Below are 22,254 nucleotides of genomic sequence, written 5' to 3'. Positions count from 1 at the left end.
AGTTATTTGTTCAACAATTTAGTGATTCGAACGTAACTAGAAGGTGGTAAATATGCGGAGTTTCTCTAAAATCGTTACAATACGTATGAAAACCTGATTGTTTACAAGTGATGATTAGATGAAATGACGCGAATTCATTGTTCATGTCTTTAGACATGTTTGTTCACATTTTACTCACAGTTTTTGTACTTTTTCGTAGGGAATGAGAATAGAAGGAGTAAAATGTGTTTTCGGACGCGATCTGTAAAGTCTGCCGAAATTCAACATACAGTGAAGGTCTTCCCTTTCCTCTATTTACAAACTGCCGGAGCGTATTCGTTCATCCACATAACATGACCTAGCTAGCGAGGCTTTCTGTTTTTATTCGCTGCACTATCGTCATATCTGCGAAAAGCTCATATAGCTTATCAATATACCTCCTTCGTTACTCGCCGTCGACATCACGGATAAGACTATAAATCTTCCGGAGAACTTTTCTCTCGAATATTCGAAAAGCCATCTCATCTTTTCAGGACAAATATGATGAGTGACTTGTAGAACGAGAATTTTGTTCGTCGAGAGAGAACTTTACTTTTCAATTGCTTGTTGGTAAGTTTGATTTCTAGGCCGACATTGTCTTTGCTTTTAATGCTGCTTCCCAAATAGACGATATTCTTCGCAGTCTCGAATTTATATCCGTCAACAGTGACGTGGCTAAAAAGGCCACGGATGACAGCAAGTACTTCGTCTTGTCCACATTTAGTGCAAGCCCATTTTTTTTGCTTCTTTATCTTCTACCAACTTTTCGACTCATTACTTAGCACCTTGTGTTTTTTAGCCGTGATATTGCCAGAGCGTGTTTTTCATCATCGGCAATCGGGGTATCGGTTTCGTCTTCCCCCAAACTCTGTACGTCAGATACCAGGTCGCCATTATCGTTCCTCAAAGAATCTTGTAACCTTTTGTCATTAAAAGAGCATGAAGTATGTATGGTAAACTGAAAATAATAATAATATTTTTTATCGACAAATATCCGGGGAGATAGAGCCCACTTTTCTTCCAGAATGTTGTGTGCTTATGGGACCATTAATAAGTTATCCTACACGATTTAGGCCGACTCCATGTGCATCTGATAAGGCAGATAACTTTTTGCTGGGCTTTCCCCAGTGATGGTAATCATGGTACATTTTACTATTTTTTTGGTATATTTCGCTTCCCGAAAGTACGTTGGTACTACATTGACATATTTGGTACATTTTTGTAAAATAGAGCACTACACCTCAAGTCATTTGCAAAGCAGCTATGAATGTACAAAAAAATTTTAAATTATTCGAAGAAAATATATACATTGTTAAGTTGTTTTGTTGGCGAGCACAATTTGCCATGTGCAATTATGGATCATTTAAATATGCTTATAAAATATAGCATAACTGATACTAAGATTGTGAACAAATTTTGCATTAATAGAATTAAAGCACAGAAAATAATAACGCAAATAACAGGGCCAGAAAATTATAAATCCATAATTGCATTTTGTCAGAAGAATTATTACTCTCTAATAATAAATGAAACGACAGATATATGTATATCAAAAAATTTGGCAGTTTCGATTCGAATTTTTGATAAAAAGTGCATTGATAGATTTTTAGGTTTGATACCTTTGCCCGATAGTAACACGGAGCGTATTTTTAACGCCATTATTGAATCTTTGAAAGACCATTCAATACCACTTTAAAAAATGATTGGTTTCACTGCCGACAATTGCTCGGTTATGATGAGAGCAAAAAGCGGAGTGCAAGCAAGGCTTGAAGCAAGTTGTTCCAAATCTGCATGTTAATGGATGTGTTTGTCACATTTTAAATTTAGCTTCAATGGCAGCTTGTGATGTATTTCCCAACAAAATTGATACATTTTTAAAAGACGTAAACTATAATTTTTGTAACAGCTATCATTTCTAGACAAGCAGTCATAGATAGAATTTTTGAGCAATGGGATGCCCTCAAGTATTAATTTAATCTTTACGTATTTGAAAATAAAAGCAATAATCCAAATATTAATCTTACATCTGAAATTTCTCAAAGTCCTATTTATAAAGTATATTCAACATTTCTTTCTTATATTTAAATGAAATAAATAATGTGAATATAGAAATGCAGTCTGAAGATATTCACATACATTTACTTATTACCAAATTAAAATTTTATAAAAAAAATCTTATTTAGACTCCAGTCCTATTTGGATGTTAAATATTGATTCAGACGAATATCACTTAACCCCAGATGAAGTTTACTGCGGTGCAATGTGGATATTATTCTATCAAACAACCTATTCGAAAAAGATGACGTACACAATTTAAGAGCTGTGCTAAACAATTGTATATACAATTTTGTAGTACATTATTAAAGAAAGTAAATTTGAATGAAAAAACTTTGTTGTGGGCTGCAAAGCTTTCACCAGAAAGTATTTTAAGCGGTGAAACATATAGTATTGTGCCTTTAGTTATGGACTTGCTTCCGAAATCTGCATTTGATAAAATAGAGGAAATTAATTCTGAATTTAGAGCTTTAGCAGAGCATGAGAGCCTTAAAAAATTCAAGAATTTCAATATATGCAGCTTTTGGGAAGAATGAAGATCAGTTAAAAATAAATTAAATGCGCAAATGTTTTCCAATATTTATAGAATAGTTCAAGACATATTGTTGATTCCACATTCATCCACAAACGTAGAAAGGATATTTTCTATACAAAATTTAATTAAAACTAAGTGCAGAAATAGATTTCAAATAAACACGGTTTCGAATTTAATAAAAACTAAAGACTTGATGAAATGAACTAACAGTAGTTGTCATAATATGCAGATACGAAAAAAAGCTTTTTGTCAACTGAGGTATTTAAAGAACTCAAAGAAGAAGAACTGTCAATGTAGTGATTGAAGCATGAGCTGGGGGCGACAATTTGTCAACTTTTATACCTGAATATAAATCTTTTGTACCTAAAATGTTTTTATGGAATGTTTTTTCATTGAATGCAGCTATTATTATTTTTTTTTAATATTAATTTTATGTTCCTTACTGGTACTCAATCAAGAAATGTTTTTATATATGTACATAATTGTATGCTTCAATCGATAAACTTCTTTTATTATTTTTACTGGAAAAGTATTTCTTCATAAATCATATTTCCCTGTTATACTACCTTTAATTTGTGTAAGAAAGTTTCCTGACTAAAAACAGTTTTTGTATAAAGAATCAGAATATAGTTTGGTTCATTTTCGGATGATTTGGTATATTTTTTTTTCTCGTTTGGTACAAAATGAAAAAATCCATTTATTATGCCTGGGCTATCCTGCTGGTATTTGTTTTCATTCTTATTTCAGTTTTTCTCATTTCTAAACTAACAACACAATTGAGACATTCTGGCTCTATTAATTTGCGTGTTGTGTAGATTTGTTTTTGTGAAGTTTCTTTTTCGTTGAGAATGAGAAGCTTTGTAAACTCGTGCTCAGTTTAACATATTGTGACGAATATTAGTGACACTAAGTGATACTCACATCACTACTTTGATGCTAAGCAAATGAAGCCACAACAACAATAAAGCAGGCAGTCGCTTGTATCTCAATAAACGAATCAATCATTATGTCTACACATATGTACGTACACGCAGCGGAGAAGAGACGCACAAACACATGCATATATCTTATCTGAGATGCTCCCAAAAGTAGGCAATTATCTGTGGAAGTGTCACTCACATATACACGCGCATATGAAAAGCTATACACGTGCATCTGTAGTTATAATTTTATGGCAGTAACTAAGTAAATTTTGGAAACGCCTAGAAGTAAGGAACGAGGAAATCGAAGAGTATAAAAAGCGGCAACAGTGGAGGCACGACAATCAGTTTGATTTAAGGAAGCTATCAGCTGCGAAGTATAAGTGTTATTGTGAAGTACTTTGACAAAGGCCATTTTGCACTATTGAATAGTGGAGTTATTTATTCAACAGTTTAGTGATTCGAACGTTAGTAGAAGGTTGCAAATAAGCGGAATTGCAATAAATTTGTTACAATTGGTGTCAGAAGAGGATTTGTTGAATAAATTCCGAAGATTTCGAATACAGCTTGGAGATGGCAAAGTTGAGTGAATTGAGGATCCAGCAACTGAAGGAGGAGTTGGAGAGCCGTGGATTGAATACAACCGGCAATAAGATCGAACTTCAAGCACGGCTACGAGAGGTATATGGAGTTGGAAGGCATTAATGTAGACGAGTATGTCTTTTATCCTGGTGTGGAAGAGGCAGCGACTAAAATGGAGGAGAAGATAGAGACTTCGAGTCCATTGGCAAATGCTGACACTAACGTGATACTAGCAGTGTTGAACCAAATGGCGTCACAAATGCCATCCCACCTGGAATCGCAAAAGACAGATATAACATCTCAACTGGCAGAAGAGAAGACAAGTATAGCATCCCAACTGGAATCACAGGAGACACGTATAACATCCAAGATGGAAGCACAAGAAACGCGTATTTGAGAAATGTCGACACAGATTACACCTAAGATTGAAGCACAAGAGGCAGGAATATCCGAAATGTCGGCGCAAATTTCAGCACAGATATCATCACAGATCTCTGCTCAACTAGAAGAGGAAGAAGGACGTATTTTCTCGAAATTGGGGGCGCAAGATACAAAAATTTTACAACTCGAAGACAAAATTGATGCCGAGATTGAAACATTGAGAGGTCGTATACAGGAGTTGCAACTAAAACGCCCAGCAGTTTCAGCGAGTAATCCAAAGGTAAAAACACCATCCTTTGACGGCTCTGTTCCTTTCCAGGTGTTTAAGCTTCAGTTTGAGAAGACGGCAACAGTGAACAACTGTAATGCTGAAAATAAAGTTGCTGCACCGTTCATGGCATTGAAAGGGCCTGCAGCTGAGATCTTTCAGTCTCTATTTTGTTAAATACTGCAAAGTAATTTGCCGTGTGTAGAAGTCCACGAAAGTGGGGAAAGCTTCTGACCGCCATTCACCTGGGAATGGCCAGAGCGATTCTTTTGCATGCGGTTCAAGCAGCTCACTACTGCCGGTCGCTTGCGGCCAAGTATCCTCTGGGTAGCCGCTAAGCACCCGTTTAGCGGTGAGCTACTGTGAGAAGGCGACAACCTGGCTAGGCCACTCTGACATAATCGGTTTAAGGGCTAGCCGGGGGAGATTTCATCGGCAGCGTCTGTACACCTCTAGGTGCGGCTGCAAGCGGGCGTCTGTCTTGGAGCAAGCGGCTCGCTATATAAACGTGCCAAGTAATATTTTCACCCCCGCTGAGCGGGTTGTGCGCTGGGCTTGGGACCCGCCACGTAAAACCATACTCCAATGAAATATAACAACAAGCCTCGGATAAATACACTCTCTATTGATGACGACCTTGGCAAACGTTTGAAGGACAATGAATTGAGGGCATGCACCTGGAACGTCCGCTCCCTGAATGGGATTGGTGCAGATGCCCGGCTGGTTGATGTCCTCGTCAAAGCAAAATCTGACATCACCGCCATCCAAGAAATACGTTGGACGAAGCAAGGAAGAAAGAAAATCAAAAATTGTGACATATATTGGAGTGGCCATGCGAATAAGCGCAGTTTCGGCGTCGGATTCGTGGTGGGAGAGAGACTTTGTCGCCAAGTGCTGGCGTTCACGCCTGTGGACGAGCGTCTCGCCGCTATTCGAATAAAAGCAAAATTTTTTAATATATCATTCATCTGCGCCCATGCGCCGACAGAGGAGAAAGATGATGAGGTGAAAGACACTTTTTATGAACAATTAGAACGCACATACGAGCGCTGCCCCCGTCATGATATAAAAGTCGTGCTTGGCGACTTTAACGCCAGGGTGGGCAAAGAAGGTGTATTTGGCCCTACAGTCGGAAAGTTCAGCCTACACAATGAAACTTCTCCTAACGGACTGAGGCTGATTGACTTTGCCGGTGCTCGAAACATGGTCATATCAAGCACGAGGTTCATGCGTAAAAAGATACATCAAGCTACATGGCTGTCTCCTGATCGAAATACTCGCAATCAGATTGATCACGTTGTGATAGACGGACGGCATGCCTCCAGTGTTTTAGATTTGCGAACGATCCGAGGACCTAACATCGATTCGGACCATTATCTCGTTGCAGCCAAAATACGCACCCGCCTCAACGCGGCTAAAAACAAGGAACAAAAAACACAAGGAAAGCTAGACGTCGAAAAGCTTCAATCACAACAGACTGCCAATGATTTCGCAACTCGACTCTCACACCTGCTCTCTGAGGGCACAACTCATCCTGAAGGAATACAGGAGCAGTGGGAGCATATCTCCAAAGCACTTCATACTGCCGCCGAGGAAAAAATTGGTTACCGGCGGCCACGAAAAAACAACTGGTATGATGAAGAATGCCGCGTTGCAACCGAAAGAAGAGACGCTGCCTACAGGGCTACGTTAAAAGCGAGCGCGACAAGAGGAGTGTGTGAACGCTATCGTGAGTTGAAAAGGGAAGCGAGACGCCTTTTCAGGAAGAAAAAAGCAGAAGCAGAAAGGCGTGAGTGCGAGGAGCTTGAGCTGCTAGCCACCAGGAATAACGCCCGAAAATTCTACCAAAAAATACGGCGACAGACGGAAGGTTTTAAGACCGGGGCAAACTCCTGTAGGAATGAAAACGGCGACCTTGTAACTGATGTCCAGAGAGTGCTTAGATTATGGAGGGAACACTTCTCTGCTCTCCTAAATGGAGGCAGCAATTCACCGCGCAGAGATGAAGAACCCGATCCCGCAATCGATAATGATGGAAGATATGTCCCCCCGCCCGATTATGACGAAGTTAGAATAGCAATAACCAGATTGAAAAACAACAAGGTCGTGGGCGCTGATGGATTGCCTGCGGAGCTATTCAAGTTCGGCGGCGAGGAGTTGGTAAGGCGCATGCAGCAGCTTCTTAGCAAAATATGGGCGGACGAAAGCATGCCCGACGGTTGGAATCTAAGTGTTCTTTGCCCAGTCCACAAGAAGGGGGATACTGCAAAATGCAATCATCAGCTCTTAATATCGCATATAAGGTCCTTTCAAGTGTATTGTGCGAAAGATTGAAGCCCAACGTGAACCGGCTGATTGGACCTTACCAGTGCGGCTTCAGACCTGGTAAATCTACCATCGACCAGATTTTCACAATGCGCCAAATCTTGGAAAAAACCCGTGAAAAGAGAATCGACACACATCACCTCTTCGTCGACTTTAAAGCCGCCTTCGACAGCACGAAAAGGAGCTGCCTATATGCCGCTATGTCTGAATTTGGTTTCCCCGCAAAACTTATACGGCTGTGCAAAATGACGTTGAGCAACACCATCAGCTCAGTCAGAATTGGGAAGGACCTCTCCGAGCCGTTCGAAACTAAACGAGGTTTCAGACAGGGTGACCCCCTATCGTGCGATTTCTTTAATTTGATGCTGGAGAAAATTATACTAGCTGCAGAACTTAACCGCACTGGAACAATATACTATAAAAGCGTGCAATTACTGGCATATGCTGATGACATTGATATCATCGGCCTAAACACCCGCGCTGTTAGTTCTGCTTACTCCAAGCTGGAAAAAGAAGCGGTAAAGATGGGTTTGATGGTGAATGAGGACAAAACGAAGTACCTGCTGTCATCGAGCAAAGAGTCAGCGCATATGCGCCTTGGCAACCACGCTACTGTTGGCAGCCATAATTTCGAAATAGTAAAAGACTTCGTTTATTTGGGAACCAGCGTCAACATTAGCAACAACATCAGCACTGAAATCCAGCGAAGAATCAATCTTGCCAATAAATGCTACTTTAGACTAGGTAGGCAATTGAAAAGTCAAGTCCTCTCTCGGCGAACGAAAATCATACTCTACAAGTCACTTATCGTACCCGTCCTGCTATATGGGGCAGAAGCATGGACCATGACAACAGCAGATGAAGCGGCTTTGGGAGTGTTCGAGAGAAAAGTTCTTCGAAATATTTATGGACCTCTACGCGTTGGCGATGGCGAGTACCGAAGAAGATTTAATGATGAGCTGTACGAGCTATACGCAGACATCAATATAGTCCAGCGAATTAAAACGCAGCGGCTGCGCTGGCTAGGCCATGTTATGCGAATGAAAGATGATGCTCCGGCCAAGAAAGTGTTTCTATCGGAACCCGCCTATGGAAGCAGAGGTAGAGGGCGGCCCCCACTCCGTTGGAAGGACCAGGTCGAAAACGATTTAAACTCCCTTGGTGTGTCCATTGGCGCCGGTTGGCGGAGCGAAGGAGCGACTGGCGTGCCTTGTTGGACGGCCATAACCGTTTAGACGGTTAAGCGCCAATTAAGTAAGTAAGTAAGTAATTTGCAGATAGCCAACAGGAGTAGTGTCTCTACATATGTTGGTCAACACCCAGAAAAGCTCCTGATATAACTTTTGCGCTCTGGGTGTGATATATCAAGGTATGATTAGAGGGACCATGATATATCACCTTCGGCATCCCCTAAAGAGGGTAGAGAATGGAGGAATTCCAGACAAATTTAGAAAACAAACTGTTACAATGCAAAGAGGTTGCCAATATAGAGGAATTGGAAGAATTCTATGAGTTTCTGTCAAAGACGCTCATGAATGCGTATAACAGATCCTTCCATCTAAGAAGATTCAGAGCAAAAGGAAAGCCGCCATAGAGGAGCAAGAAGCTGAGTCTTCTTAGAAACAGGTAAAATAAATATATAAGCTGGCAAAGCTCACGGCAAAGGAAGTGTGCAGGGGTGAGTATAGGTATCTGTTGAGTATCTACAAACGTGAAATTTCCAGGGCGAAGAGAGTCTCATAGATACATTTTTGTGCGGAATTCAAGTGCTCCAGCGAAAAAGAGTATAGGAAAGCTCTTTCAAGGGGAAGCATATTCCAGGGACTAAAGCTGGATTTCGATTAGATTTTTATTCGATTTAATCGATATTTTTCGAAGAATGGAGAGTTGATTTTTTTTCTAGAATCGTTCGATTTTTTTAAGCCTTCGAAGTTTTAATCATCTTACAGTTTCAGTAGGTACAATTTAATATTGATTAATCAAAATGGGCAGAAAATATATATGTATATTGTAATTTTTTATAAAATTTACCTTCACTGGCTCATATTCATAGTCAAAATAAAATAGTTTCGACTTTATTTAGAAGCATAAACCATAACTTTGCGCCATTGTGTTGGTGGCTTCGAGTGAAGGGCAAAGATGAAGAAGTTTTTTTAGAAAATACCCGCGGCAGGTATGCCTGTCGTAAGAGGCGACTAAAATACCAATTTGATTCTAGCGGTTGTGTAGCACAACCCTTTCAAGGGCTTGCCAGCGTAATATATAGCTTCTCCAACCCAATTGTCAACCTCACCTATCCGTGCCTCCTGTTTCCAAGTTCCTCATGGATCTAGGGCTGGGATGGAGGGATGGCCTAAAAGGTCTCATGTGGTCATACCAAATCGTCCCCCAAATGGTCGGGCTGGTACCTTAATGGTGCTTGTTACCGGAACGTAGCGGATCTACATCCGACAAAGGACTATCAACATCGACAACACTCTCCAAGGCCTTCGGGGAATGTCCTTACCGCTACAACAACAACAACATCAGCGCTCAACCGCCTAAACGGTTTTGGCGTTGCATAAAAAATCACGACAAGATCCCTGTTTTAACATAACTGACACCAAATGACGCTGAAGGTCTCCCCCTTCGTCTGCTTCCAAATAAGGGTGCCGATAGGTATACTATAACATAACGTAGCGGTTGGCATCACGGAGAGAACCATAAATCGTCGCCAGGATTTTTCTCTCGTACACTGGGTCATCCCATTGTCTCTCGACACGGTCCATTATTATGACCCATACATTAGAAGAGGTACGATGAGAGATTTATAGAAGAGGGTTATTAAGTTATTAAGTTTATCTCTGCTTCATTTCTAAGCTGAAGAAATTTCTGGGTACAAAATGAAATATACTAAACAAAAATTGTTCATGCTCCTGGTACCCGAGGTTGCTTTCTATACTATTGCTATAAATTAATTTGAAAAGGCACAAAAATTATGATATTTCAGTATCAAATACACTAATAATCCCACTCCGATGGGAGGACCAAGTGAAGAACCAGGTGGTACACCTTGATAAGCGCCAGTTAACGAAAGAGGAAGAAACTGTCGAGCTTTTTTAAACGGTGAAAATCGTGTAAGCAATTAAGCAGCAATCAACTTTTTTCGACTCGACTTAATCGATTAAATCGATTTTTTTCAGAATCCAATCGAAAATCGATTTTTCAAAAAATCGAATCAAATACAACTCTACCATCTACCATCTATAGTCAGTACACGTTCTTTGCCATCCACATTTCCTTTGATGGTAAGACTGCTCGATTTTCTTCCAATTTGCGAGATAGATATCACAGGACACTCAATAGCTGGGGCAAGTTCTCGATCTCTACATCTGACTCACTCTTGCTTATCTCCTACAGCTTTACGTTTACGACCAGCCGAGTTGGAACCACCAGGACCGGTGCTGCAATGACGTGCAATGTGACCAGGCTTCCCGATTTTGAAGCATTTGATTACTCTATTACTCCGCTTTTGCGAAACTTTCAGCGCCTCCAATATTGTGTTCACCCAGTCTGGCCTTTCTACTTCCACACGGCGTGCTTTGAAAACTGGCTTACACAGAAGCGATGCTGTTTCCTAAGTGAGCGCATGGGATAATATTTCAGCAAATGTTGGCTTTGAATTTGCGTATGTCGCTCGCTTCGTTTCAACGTCCCGTATTCCATTAATAAAGCTGTGGATTTTTACCCTCTCGGTGTATTCCACGTGTGCGTCTTCATTTGTGAGATGAGCGAATCTTTCAACATCCGACGCAAAATCCTGCAAAGTCTCATTCGCCTTTTGGAAACGGTTTTGCAACTCAATTTGGTATATCTGTTTCCTATTCTCGCATCCGTAACGTCTCTCGACAGCGGCGACCAATGCTTCATAACTGTTCCGCTCGTACTCTGATATAGTCTGTAAAATTTCAGCTGCATGCCCTTTCAATGCCACGAACAATGCAGCAACTTGATCATCGGCATTCCACTTGTTCGCTGCAGACGTCTTCTCAAATTGGAGCTTAAATACCTGGAAAGGAACAGAACCATCAAACGTTGGGATTTTACCTTCAGAGTAGATGTTGAAGTGATTGGGCGGTTAAATTGTAATTGCTGAATGCGATCTTTCAAAGCATCCATCTCGGCCTCCATTGTATCTTGTCGTTCACTAAAAGCCTCCAGCTGCGATGAGAATTTTGTTTCCTGTGCCTCCAGGTTTGTTGAGATGCGCCCTTCTTGTGCTTCTAGCTGTAAGTTATGCGTGCCTCTTGTTCTTTTAATTGTTCTGCAATTTGTGACGCCATGTATGTTTTCTGTTCTTCCAATTGTGCTTCAATCTTCGATGTTATACGGGTCTCCTGTGATTCCAGTTGAGATAACATTTGCGACGACATTTCTGAAATGCGTGCCTCCTGTGTTTCCAATTGTGATGCCATATATGTCTTCTGTTCTGCCAGTTGAGATTACGCTGTCGATGTTTGAGCAAATATTGCAGCCAAAATCGTATTCAAGTCTGTGCTCTTAACTGTCTGCGATTTTTCGTCTTTCTCTTCAATTTTTGTTGTTGTCTCGTCCCCATCAGGATGAAAGACATCATCGTCCACATTAGTTCCTTCCGACAGCATAGCATCTCGTAGCCGTGCTTGAAGTTCGATCTTATTGCCGGTTGCATTCAATCCACAGTTCTCCAACTCCTTTTTCAGTTGCTGGATCCTTAATTCACTTAACTTTGCCATGTCCTTGTTGTCCTCAGGAATTTATTCAACAATTCCTCTTTCGACACCAGCTGTAACGAATTTAGGGAAACTCCGCTTATTCCAAATCTTCTGCTAACGTTTGTATCGCTAAATTGTTGAATAAATAGCTCCAATATTCAATAATGCAAACATGGTTTTTATTCCACTACTTTGAAAATACTTCACAATAACAATTATACTTCGAAACTGATAGCGTGCTTAAATCAAACTGATTCCGGACTACTTAGCTTCTGCTGCTTTTATACTCCCTGCCCAAATGTCTAGACGTTTCTTCTTCTAGAATCCTCTACCTGGTCACCAGGCATACGTGCGTGTATTTGTAGTGTGAAACCATATGCGCGTGTATATACATATGTGAGTACGACTTCGCGACTTCGCTGATGATGACATGCGTTTGTGAGTATCTCTCTGCTGCTTGTATGTATGTGTGTACATGATGATTAATGTGTTTATGTAGCTTGCTTAAATGTTGTTGTGCCTTTATTTAATAACCTTAGAGATGGCAATATTCGTCGCAATAAGATTGAATCATGCACCCCACTCTTGGAGCACTGCTCGTGTGGTTTTCCTACAAGATAGCAGGTGTGAGAGTCGATTCGAGGCGAAATCTTTAGTAGTTTGTTGTGATCGACGTCTAGCTGCCCTTGTGTTTTTTGTTTCTTCCGAGTCAAATTTAGGTCGCCGAAACGTGCGCACATCCAAAACAATGGAGGTATGTCGTCGGTCTATCACGACATGGTCGCTCTTTTTGCGTGCATTAAGATCGGGGGACAGCGATGTAGCTGAAGTCTTTCTCTACCAACACGAATCCATAGGCCTTTAAACGTTCGCAATAAACGTCTCAGTAATGCGTTGTATTTTTTTCGGAGGCTTGTTTTTTTCTTTCACGGGAGTGTGATTTCACGTTGGGGTCTCAAGTCCAGCGCACAACACATTCAGCAGGGATGAAATTATTACTTGCACGTTTGTGTAGCGAGCCCCTTGATCCAATACAGAAGCCCCGTTGCAGTCGCACCTTATAGTGGTCAGACACTGCCGATGAAATCCCCCACCCAGCCCTTAAACTGCTTGAACAGCAGGTAGAAGCATCGTCCTGGCAATTAAAAGGCTAGTTAAATAGTTGCAAAACTATAAATTACAGGACCAAGTGCACACGACTAAAAGCTAATTTTAAATAAAATAATTTTTAAAAATGTTTAAGTTAAACGGTTTTATTGAAAATACTAATAATAATAAAAGCTAGGTACCAGTCATCGCACTCCTCATCAATCTAGGGTGTTGATCAGACAATTAAATAAAAGCATTGGGCGCGTGAAGTTTCTAAAAACGTGAAGCGTAGTATAACCTGATTAAGGTTCAGTTTGTCTTATTTATGACTATCAATAGATATTTGACGCGTCCAACGCTTTTACTTAATTGTCTGATTAACGCCCTAGATTGATGAAGAGTGCGATGACTAGATCCTAGGACATTCCTAATTATTTTCTATTTCTTAGTATTATTTTTACTTAATGTAAGTATTTTTCTCAATAAAACTGTTTAATTAAAAAAATTTTTTTTATTATCTTACTTTCAAGTTTTTAGTCTTTATTTAATTCCCTATTTCTTCTTATTATATTTAGTTCATTTAGTGACTCATAATTACAAGGGATCTTTCCTGACAATTTGTTACAATCTAAGTCCTCAACCGTGGACCGTGGTGTGATGGTAGCATGCTCCGCCTATCACACCGTATGCCCTGGGTTCAACTCCCGGGCAAAGCAACATCAAAATTTTAGAAATAAGATTTTTCAATTAGAAGAAAATTTTTCTAAGCGGGGTCGCCCCTCGGCAGTGTCTGGCAAGCGCTCCGATTGTATTTCTGCCATGAAAAGCTCTCAGTGAAAACTCATCTGCCTTGCAGATGCCGTTCGGAGTCGGCATAAAACATGTAGGTCCCGTCCGGCCAATTTGTAGGGAAAAATCAAGAGGAGCACGACGCAAATTGGAAGAGAAGCTCGGCCTTAGATCTCTTCGGAGGTTATCGCGCCTTACATTTATTTTTATTTATAAGTCCTCAATATAAAATCCTTCCAAAGACTTTACTCGACTCAGCGCCACGTACATATGCTTGCCCCTCCTCGAATTTTAAAGTATTTTGATGTCACATAGAAGGGACTCTATGTAATATTTGTTCCAAATATGAGCCAAATCGGACCACAAATACAAGTTTTGTGAATATCTCGATCCTTTTTTCATAGGTCACTTTCTATTCATGTATGTATTATGTGTATCAAATATGAACCAAATCGGACCACATATACGATTTTTTGAAATATTTCGATCCATACGCCACCTATCGGAGTTTTTTTCTTATAATTGCATTGTCATCGGGTTATGAACTATATTCCAAGTTTCAAGCGTGTAGCTTATCGGGAAGTTACTTAAATTTTAATTACAAAATTCGTAAACAGCTGATTTAGCTGACTACCTTCTTCACCAGGCTTGAGCCTAAATTTTAAACTGTTTTGCACTACATGACCAAACCAAATTGGTTAAAAATTTAGATTATATCGATTCTCGTGAAAACGTGTGCTTAGGACTTGGGCGATGCGTTGTGCTTCGCCCCATTCAATGGGCATGACCACTGAAAAAGTCCTCTAACGGGAGTCCAAGCAAACGGGCAGTTTAAACAGGGCGGACTATAGGGTGATCGGTGTTAGAGGCGTATGTTCCACATTACAATTGAAAAAATGGTTGGTGTCATGTGGGGATACATCGCATGCAGGACATACATTAACCTGTTACAGTATCGACATCGAAGTTGGGCCAGGGTGACTCATGTCTTCCTTGGTAGTGTGCTTTCTTCTTCTGCAAGGGTAGGATATTGCATACATATTAATAACAGGGTTCACCGGGCTCGTCCTGGCAAAAGCGGTTGCCGATTCTGTGTGGATTTGGCTTATACTTGTCTGGATCAAACGGCTGTGTTGGCAGGTGCCGGATCTCGTCATAGTGCTTATGGAGATGTTCCCTTAATCCCCGTGGGGGCGGGGCTAGATCAAGCAGTTGTTTGCTAGGATGTACTGGTTTGTGACACTTTAGCAAAAACTGCCTGTTGAGCATTTCGTTGTGCTCTTTAATGTAGATTTCTTTGGCTTCACTATGTAGGTGGTGTTCGGGGGTCAGAAGGAGACATCCGGTAGCAGTTCTGATTGCAGCATTTTGACAGGCCTGCAGTCTTTTCCAGTATATGTTTTTAAGACCAGGCGACCAACCTGGTGACGCGTAGCTCATGAGCGGCCGACCAAATGCTTTTTACGTGGTTAGAAACGTTTCTTTATCTTTTCCGCTGGTGCTGCCTGCAAGCGACTTGAGGATTTTGTTGCGGATTTCTACTTTAGATACAATTTCAGTGGCATGTGCCTTGAAGGGCAGAGTATTACGAACGTAAGATCGTTGGGTGACAGTCGGAAATGTAAACGTCATCTATTTCTTCCACGCTGTAAACAGAGTGGCCGTGTATTTTTTCGGTGATAATGCCAGGTTGCGCGAGGCGAAGAAACTAGGAAGATCGAGAGAGATGATTATTTTAGAAAATATTTCATCAATTGAAGGGCCAGGTCCCGTTGCCATAATCGTGCAGTCGTCGGCATAGGATTGATTGTAACACCTTCTGGTGGGGAAGTGAGTTTTGATATGTAGAAATTAAACAGAAGCGGGGATAGGACACCACCATGTGGTACCCTCCGTTTAATTTTCCGAGGTTTTGAGATTGCTTTCCTAAATTGAACCGATGCTTGCCGACTATTCAGGTAATTTGCGGTCCATCTTTTGCCCGTATATTTACACGACGTCTGCCTTCGTCTACAGAAGAATGCATTATAAATTGTCGGTAAAAGGTGCTCCCGCATTTCTTCGAATCAGATACTTTATCGTTGTGCTTAGCTGGTTTGGACAGGATTTGACGGTTGACCACAATTTACCAACACCCGCAGAGAGTTTGCAGTTCTTTAGATACTCCTCCCATTTGGTACGTTTGTGTTCATTTATCAGCCGCATAATATCCAAGTTGAGAATTCTAATATGGGGGTCCCTGGGGTCGAGATGTCGCGTGAGGTCAGGTTCTCTTACTAAATTTGCAGCTTCAGCCGGTAAATGCGGTATGATTTCAGGTATTCTACCGGCCGGAATAAAACGTGCAGAAGCCGAAGCGATGACCTCGCGGAATACACGCTCGCCTTGCCGGATATCAGTCGGGATGGAGATAGCAGCAAAAGATTGATTTGTGAAGGTTGTGTAGACTTCGCAGTTGGCTTTTTTTAAATTAATAAAATTCCGCTTTTCAAAGGTGATGAAATTGGCAGGTCGCTGCATTGAAAGGAATATGGGCAGGAGGTCAGATGCTAAAGTAAGCATCGGCTGCCTTTCAACCCAGGTTATGAGCCCTGCGCTGACGATTGAAATGTCTGGCGAGCTGTGACAATTACTTGCAATTCTGGTGGGGCATCGCCGTTTATCGTGCAGAAAGTCGTAAAGGCTATTTGCTCTGCTGGCTGCCTGCACCTGCTGTCGTCTGGCCAGCCGGTAAGGCAGAGATCGTGGTGAGCGACCCAACCCAGCGGGTTAGGGGGCTCCCCTAGCGGGTTAAGTGGCTTAGAATATACCCGTGGTAGATATGCCTGTCGTAAGAGGCGACTAAAATACCAAATTGATTCAAGGGGTTGTGTAGCGCAATCCTCTCAAGGGGTTGCCAGCGCATTATATAGCTATATTTTCAACCCCATCTACCCGTGGCGAATCCTGTTTCATAAACAGCCGAAGCTCTGGCGATCCCGAACTCCTGATGGATCTAGGGGGTGGGAGAGCGGAATGGCCTAGAAGGTTGCATGTGGTCATACCGAATCGTTCCCGAGATGGTCGGGCTAGTACCTTTATGGCGCTTGTTACGGGAATGTAGCGGATTGGCATCCGGAAAAGGACCATCAACATCGATAACACTCACCAAGGCCAAGCCTTCTTTCTCTGTGAGTCAGAAATGGGTGAATGCATCGTGAAAGATGTAGGCTTTGTCAAGTGTGCTGTCCGATTGCTGCTCGAGTACCTGGTGTCGATGAGCTGGTACTTGTGTTTTGGCAGCGCGATGCAACGAATACGCCGGTCGGACGGTTGTCATTTCTAAGCCCATATCATCTATGAAGGTGGTATCGGCTAAAGCGTGAACTGCATTGGACTGATTTCGCGATCATAAATATTCTTAGCTGGCATACGGCGGGGCACATTGGGTGGGGGACTAGGAGTTGATTACTCCTTCTTACGCGAGTGCGTGTATCAGAAAAGGACGGGTGGGTTGGGGGTAAAAGCTGGTGCTCGGCATTGCTACTGTCCATGCTACGTAGATTGTAGTGGTGGGTTGTAGCGGTCACGTTAGCGACAGCGAAAATTGATGTGGCCAGCTGGGCAGCGTTGCTGCTAGAAGGTGGCGGAGGTACGATTGAGAGTGAACAGCGGGACGGCCTTGGACGTGGACAGCCGAAATGTGCAGCAGAACCACAGTCTGGGACAGGGGTTAGGTTCAGTACCTCCCCGAAGCAGGAGGGTATGGAGCTGTACAGCTGCAAGGAGCTGCACCGAGGATGACAATTTGTGGGAGGGACGCAACAAATTAAATGGAGTTACACTGAAATTACAGCCCTTGATCGGGAAAATAATTATGAGTCACTCCGGTGCATAGAACCGGCTGCCGTGGGAAGCCGGTGCGTCGTTTGGTTTTGAGCCAACTTTGTCCGAATCAGAGTCGTGTGCTCTATCTACTGAGCTATCACATCTGTATAAAAAAAATACTATAAACCCTCATAATAGCAATGCAATTTTGGACAAAAATCTGACTTGCCGCACTTTTCACGAATAATTCTTATTTTTATTTTTAGATTTCAAGAAGTTTAAACTGTTGGGGTTTATTTTAAAACTAAATGTGTTTACATGTTTCTATTTTAAGATTTTTTAAACTTTGGGTTTTATTTGAAAACAACAAATGTCTAAAAGTTTCTTAATGGTGAATGGTTTAAAATTTAGGGTAAATGTATGTCTGTAAAGTAGTGGACTTTTCAAACATTTCTGGGTGCTAGGTAGACTACTTAATCCATTTATAGCTAGCCGAGTTCCCTGGATATGTACATGAGTATGTTTATATGTTTTTTTCTGGGTTTGCATAGTCCTTACAAATCAAAGCATCGAGTTTTTCCAGTTTCACCTCAGGTTTCACCGGTTCAAAAATAATTCCAAGGTCGAAAATATCACATATAAATTCCAAGCGGGTGAATACAAATGTTACATCACCTACTATAATATTATCGATTCTGGGTATTAGAACACAAAAAAAAAAAAAAACAAGTAAGGACGGGACTGTCTTCGGCTGTGCCGAAGACTTCATACTTTTCATGAATGGGGCTGAACAATAATCTTATCCCGTTCGTAATCTCCAAATAATCGGATGTATAAGATAAGAAATATATAGTGAAAAGATCTACATACCTAAACGATTTTTAAGATAAATATAAAAAAAAAATGGCAAAAAACCCCCTTATCTGAACGATCGGTATGGGATATATATTATATATAGCTTCGATCGATATGATTTTTACAGGAAATCTTCTATGATATATTAGAATACATCACCAAGTTTCACGTTTTTTTATTCGAAACTAAGGGAGAAATGGCCAAAATCTTTCTATCTGCACGATCGGTTGTATGGGATAGGTATATACCATATACATATAGCTCCGATCAAAGTGGTTTTTTCAGGAAATCTTCTATGATATATTAGAATAAATATCACTAAGTTTAACGTTTTTATATTGGAAATTATGGGAGAAATTGCCAAAAATCTTTCTATCTGAACGATCGGTTGTATGGGATATATACTATATATAGCTCCGATTAAAGTGATTTTTTCAGGATATTTTCTAAGATATTTTAGAATATATATCACCGAGTTTCACATTTATACTTCCTAAATTGCGGCAGGAATGACCAAAATAGTCTTATCTGAACTATAGGTTGTATGGGAGATATATGTTATAGTGGTCCGATCCTACCGGATCCGACAAATGTCTAATATAATACAAAAATACATCCTTGTGCCAAATTTCATTGAGATATCTGAAAATTTGAGGGACTAGTTTGCGTTCAAACAGACAGACGGACAGACAGACGGACGGACATGGCTATATGAACTCAGTTTGTCGCCCTGATCAATTCGGTATACTTAATGGTGAGTCTATCTTCTATATTTCTCAACGTTGCAAACATCGGACCAAAGTTAATATACCATTTCATGTTCATGAAAGGTATAATAATTTTTGATTTTTAAGTCTGTACTTTAATCCTCTCCAATGGGGACCAATATTTATGTGCCCTAGGTTTAAAACTGGAAAATGGGGATCAGACTGAAAAAAAAATCGAAATTTTGACTTATAAGTAAATATCTTCCTTATCTAAGTATATTTGTATTAAGTAATTCAATTATATACATACGTAATCACTTATCATGTTGTATGGCTTTAGTCGAGGATGCTTTCTATCGGTTTCCGATCTTATTTCTCCATATGACCATCCACTTTCCAAGCGACGACTAGCCCAAGCGTCATGATAATGCTCACTAAATTTCTGAATCAGCGTTTCGAGATCGTTGTTTAACTGCACTTGAATAGTGTCAATAGGTTGAGGATCGTATTGCGGTTGGTCTGGTGCACCCATTTGTCGACCATAGTAGTCCTCGTCAGTATTTTTTGATAAACTGTAATCTGGAGGAAGGGCACAGCCTATGGCAATCAAACAAGGTAAAGCTTTTCCAAATAGCTCAGGATCATAGTCCATATTGCTTAAGGAATCGAAAATATTGGAAAATAGAAGCATTGTCAGACGCTTCTCTTCATCTGATGATGCTCCATATGAGCCTTGGCCTTGTGATGAACCATAATACTTTGCGCACCGATCGAAGTGTAGAGTCAGAAGCTAAAAATGATATATGTTATATAAATTATGAATACTTTGTTTTCAATTGTATGTATGTGTATGTAGATAGTAAAATAATATCATGTGTATATTTCTATTTAAGTTAACATACTCTCAGTGCGACAGTTGTGTACTCCGATAATTTGGATACATCCACTGTCAACTTGCGCAACAGTTTCAACAACATAGCAGGTTGCATCTGGGATGTAAGAGCTACCAAGAAGTCCGACACAGCCTCCCGTTGACCCTTTGTAAGCATGCGATTTTTAGATAGTCTGTATACTGTATGCAATGTTGCATCTAAAAGGCTCGCATAGTTTTCTGCCTCATTGTAAAATTTTGAATGCTTGATTAGTAACGGTAAAATTGAGTTCCCAATATAACGATTCATTGACAGGGCCATATCGCTTTCTGAGCCATCACTCTTATCAAGAATTGTAGCAGTTCGTAAGTCGGGTAAAAATGCATCTTCAAGCAATCGGTAAAAGAGTTCCTGAGTTTCAATTCCATAAACTCGTTCTAGGAAAAGCACTATGCTTTGTTTATTATTAGGCAGTAGTCCGGATGGCATATCAGATTTGGGTCTTTCTTCACCCGGCGCAGTTTGTGTTAATGTGAATTTCAAGCTTAGTACCCCTTGCAAATCCTCCAGTGGCACCAGAGATCTCAAAATAGCTCTAGCTCTCAGTGATTCATTTTTACCCTGTTCGATAACAGACGCATCTGGCGCACATCTGCCGAGAAGATCCACAAGCGTGCAATAAAAGTTAAGTATAGCTGCTCCGGTGTCAATGTAGTCTTCGTATTCATCTCCTTCTGGTAATGGATGTGTGAAATTTAAGCCAGAAATTGTCCCTTCTGCTTCATCTTGCATATCACATCGATCAGATATTCGTTCGGACATACGATTGGCTTCAACAATGGCGCGGAACAGACCTTCTCCTTCTCCTCTTAGAGCCGGTCCTAAACATTCTGGACGACGGATAAGTAGACGAATGACAAGGTTAGCATTCTCCTCAACACTCTCTCCGTTAACCCATACGCAATAGCGAAGAAAATCCAAATATCGTTCGCCTTCTACTGGATCCCAACCCAGGTCGGGATAACCTTTTTCTACTAGCTCTGAATTGCTTTGCAGTCCACATCTCGACAGGTAAACTGCAATTTTCTCTAAGTAATGTTCTCTAAGTGCCAGAGCTAATTCTGTGTTCTCCATCAAACTTGAATATGCCACATCTAATGGGGTAGAACCTCTCAAACTAGGTCGTGCCAACAAAATATTTGCATTGTCTAATAAAAAATCGAAGTGGTCGAACATGGCCTTTTGGTTCTGGCGGCCTGTTCGACAAAAATAACATAGGAATCGACAACAGCCAACAACCATTTCATGAGAAGTATCCTTTTCCTTTGGTGGTGCACCTTCTACTCCTTCAGATTGTGGCGGAGCATCACTTTGTGCCTGAGCACGTCGGCCCAATGTATTCATCATAACGGCCATAACATTTTCATGAATTCTTAATATTCGTATAAGATCAGGATGTTGAAAGAATGTTGCGTTATTAACTAGTTTCCACAGTCGTTTTCTCATAAGCTCTTCTTCTTCTTGACTCATTTGCACAGGAAGTAATGCACGAATTTGGCTTAAGCCCACCCACATCTCAGCCACATCATCTCCTGCTCTGCTATTTATAACATACGTTTTCCCAAGGGCTCGTACTAGCTCCCCTACTGTATCATATTGCCGAACCAACAAACTAAACATCTCTCTTACAAGTTTGGGATTTTCTATTTGCGATTCTTCAGCCCAACTAACAATGGTTTTTATCAATACCTTGCGGAAAACCTCTTCAGGAGTTTTCTTCTCAGGCTCCTCAATTTCTTTAGGGCCTTCTTCGAGCTCTTTCACTGCATTTATAAAATTGTAAATCTTTGTTATAGGTCCCGTTTTCACTTCTTCAATTGCATTGCTGTCAACTTCGTCAGGCTCCTGAAGAGCATTAAGTGATACCTTGTTCATAAGGTTATCATGAAAATCGTATAATCGGCTTCTTAAATCCAAACCACATGTACAGTTCTCTTGATCACCAGCTTCAAGATTCTTAAAGCACAAAATTTGGTTCATTTGCTCTCTAGGCGGACAACGAAACTCTTTCGTCTTTTTTGCAGCCACAGCACTAGGAAGATCCGATTGTTTAATCTCAATATATCGCCGCAGTTGGTCCGCTTGTAGATCACCGACAAAATCGTGAGAAAAGGATATAATACTTTCAACACGATGCCTTAGCTGTATGTCGTATAGATGATGAAGCAGATAACACATTTGAAGTTTGGCACCCTCTGCCATTTTCATTGTCAACAAACCTTTGCGATGTTCATCTTTGCCGTCTATTGAACGAAATC

At 40.9% G+C, this 22,254-nt stretch overlaps 1 protein-coding gene across 23 annotated transcripts in view; it reads right to left on the bottom strand.

Annotated features, from left to right (window-relative positions):
* The window catches only part of RyR (Ryanodine receptor), a 1,962,175-nt gene that overhangs the window by 334,098 nt on the left and 1,605,823 nt on the right, over positions 1-22,254 (bottom strand). For all 23 annotated transcript variants that reach the window (XM_067773071.1, XM_067773075.1, XM_067773079.1 and 20 more), the window contains 2 exons: positions 19,967-22,239; positions 19,375-19,854 (listed from right to left, as the gene is read on the bottom strand). In XM_067773071.1, the coding sequence (XP_067629172.1) occupies positions 19,375-19,854; positions 19,967-22,239 (2,753 nt within the window). The remainder of the gene's footprint in view (positions 1-19,374; positions 19,855-19,966; positions 22,240-22,254) is intronic.

This window comes from Eurosta solidaginis, chromosome 3 (assembly GCF_040869045.1).
Source record: "Eurosta solidaginis isolate ZX-2024a chromosome 3, ASM4086904v1, whole genome shotgun sequence".
NCBI classification, from domain to species: Eukaryota; Metazoa; Arthropoda; class Insecta; order Diptera; family Tephritidae; genus Eurosta; species Eurosta solidaginis.
This window is presented reverse-complemented; position numbering and strand designations above follow the sequence as displayed.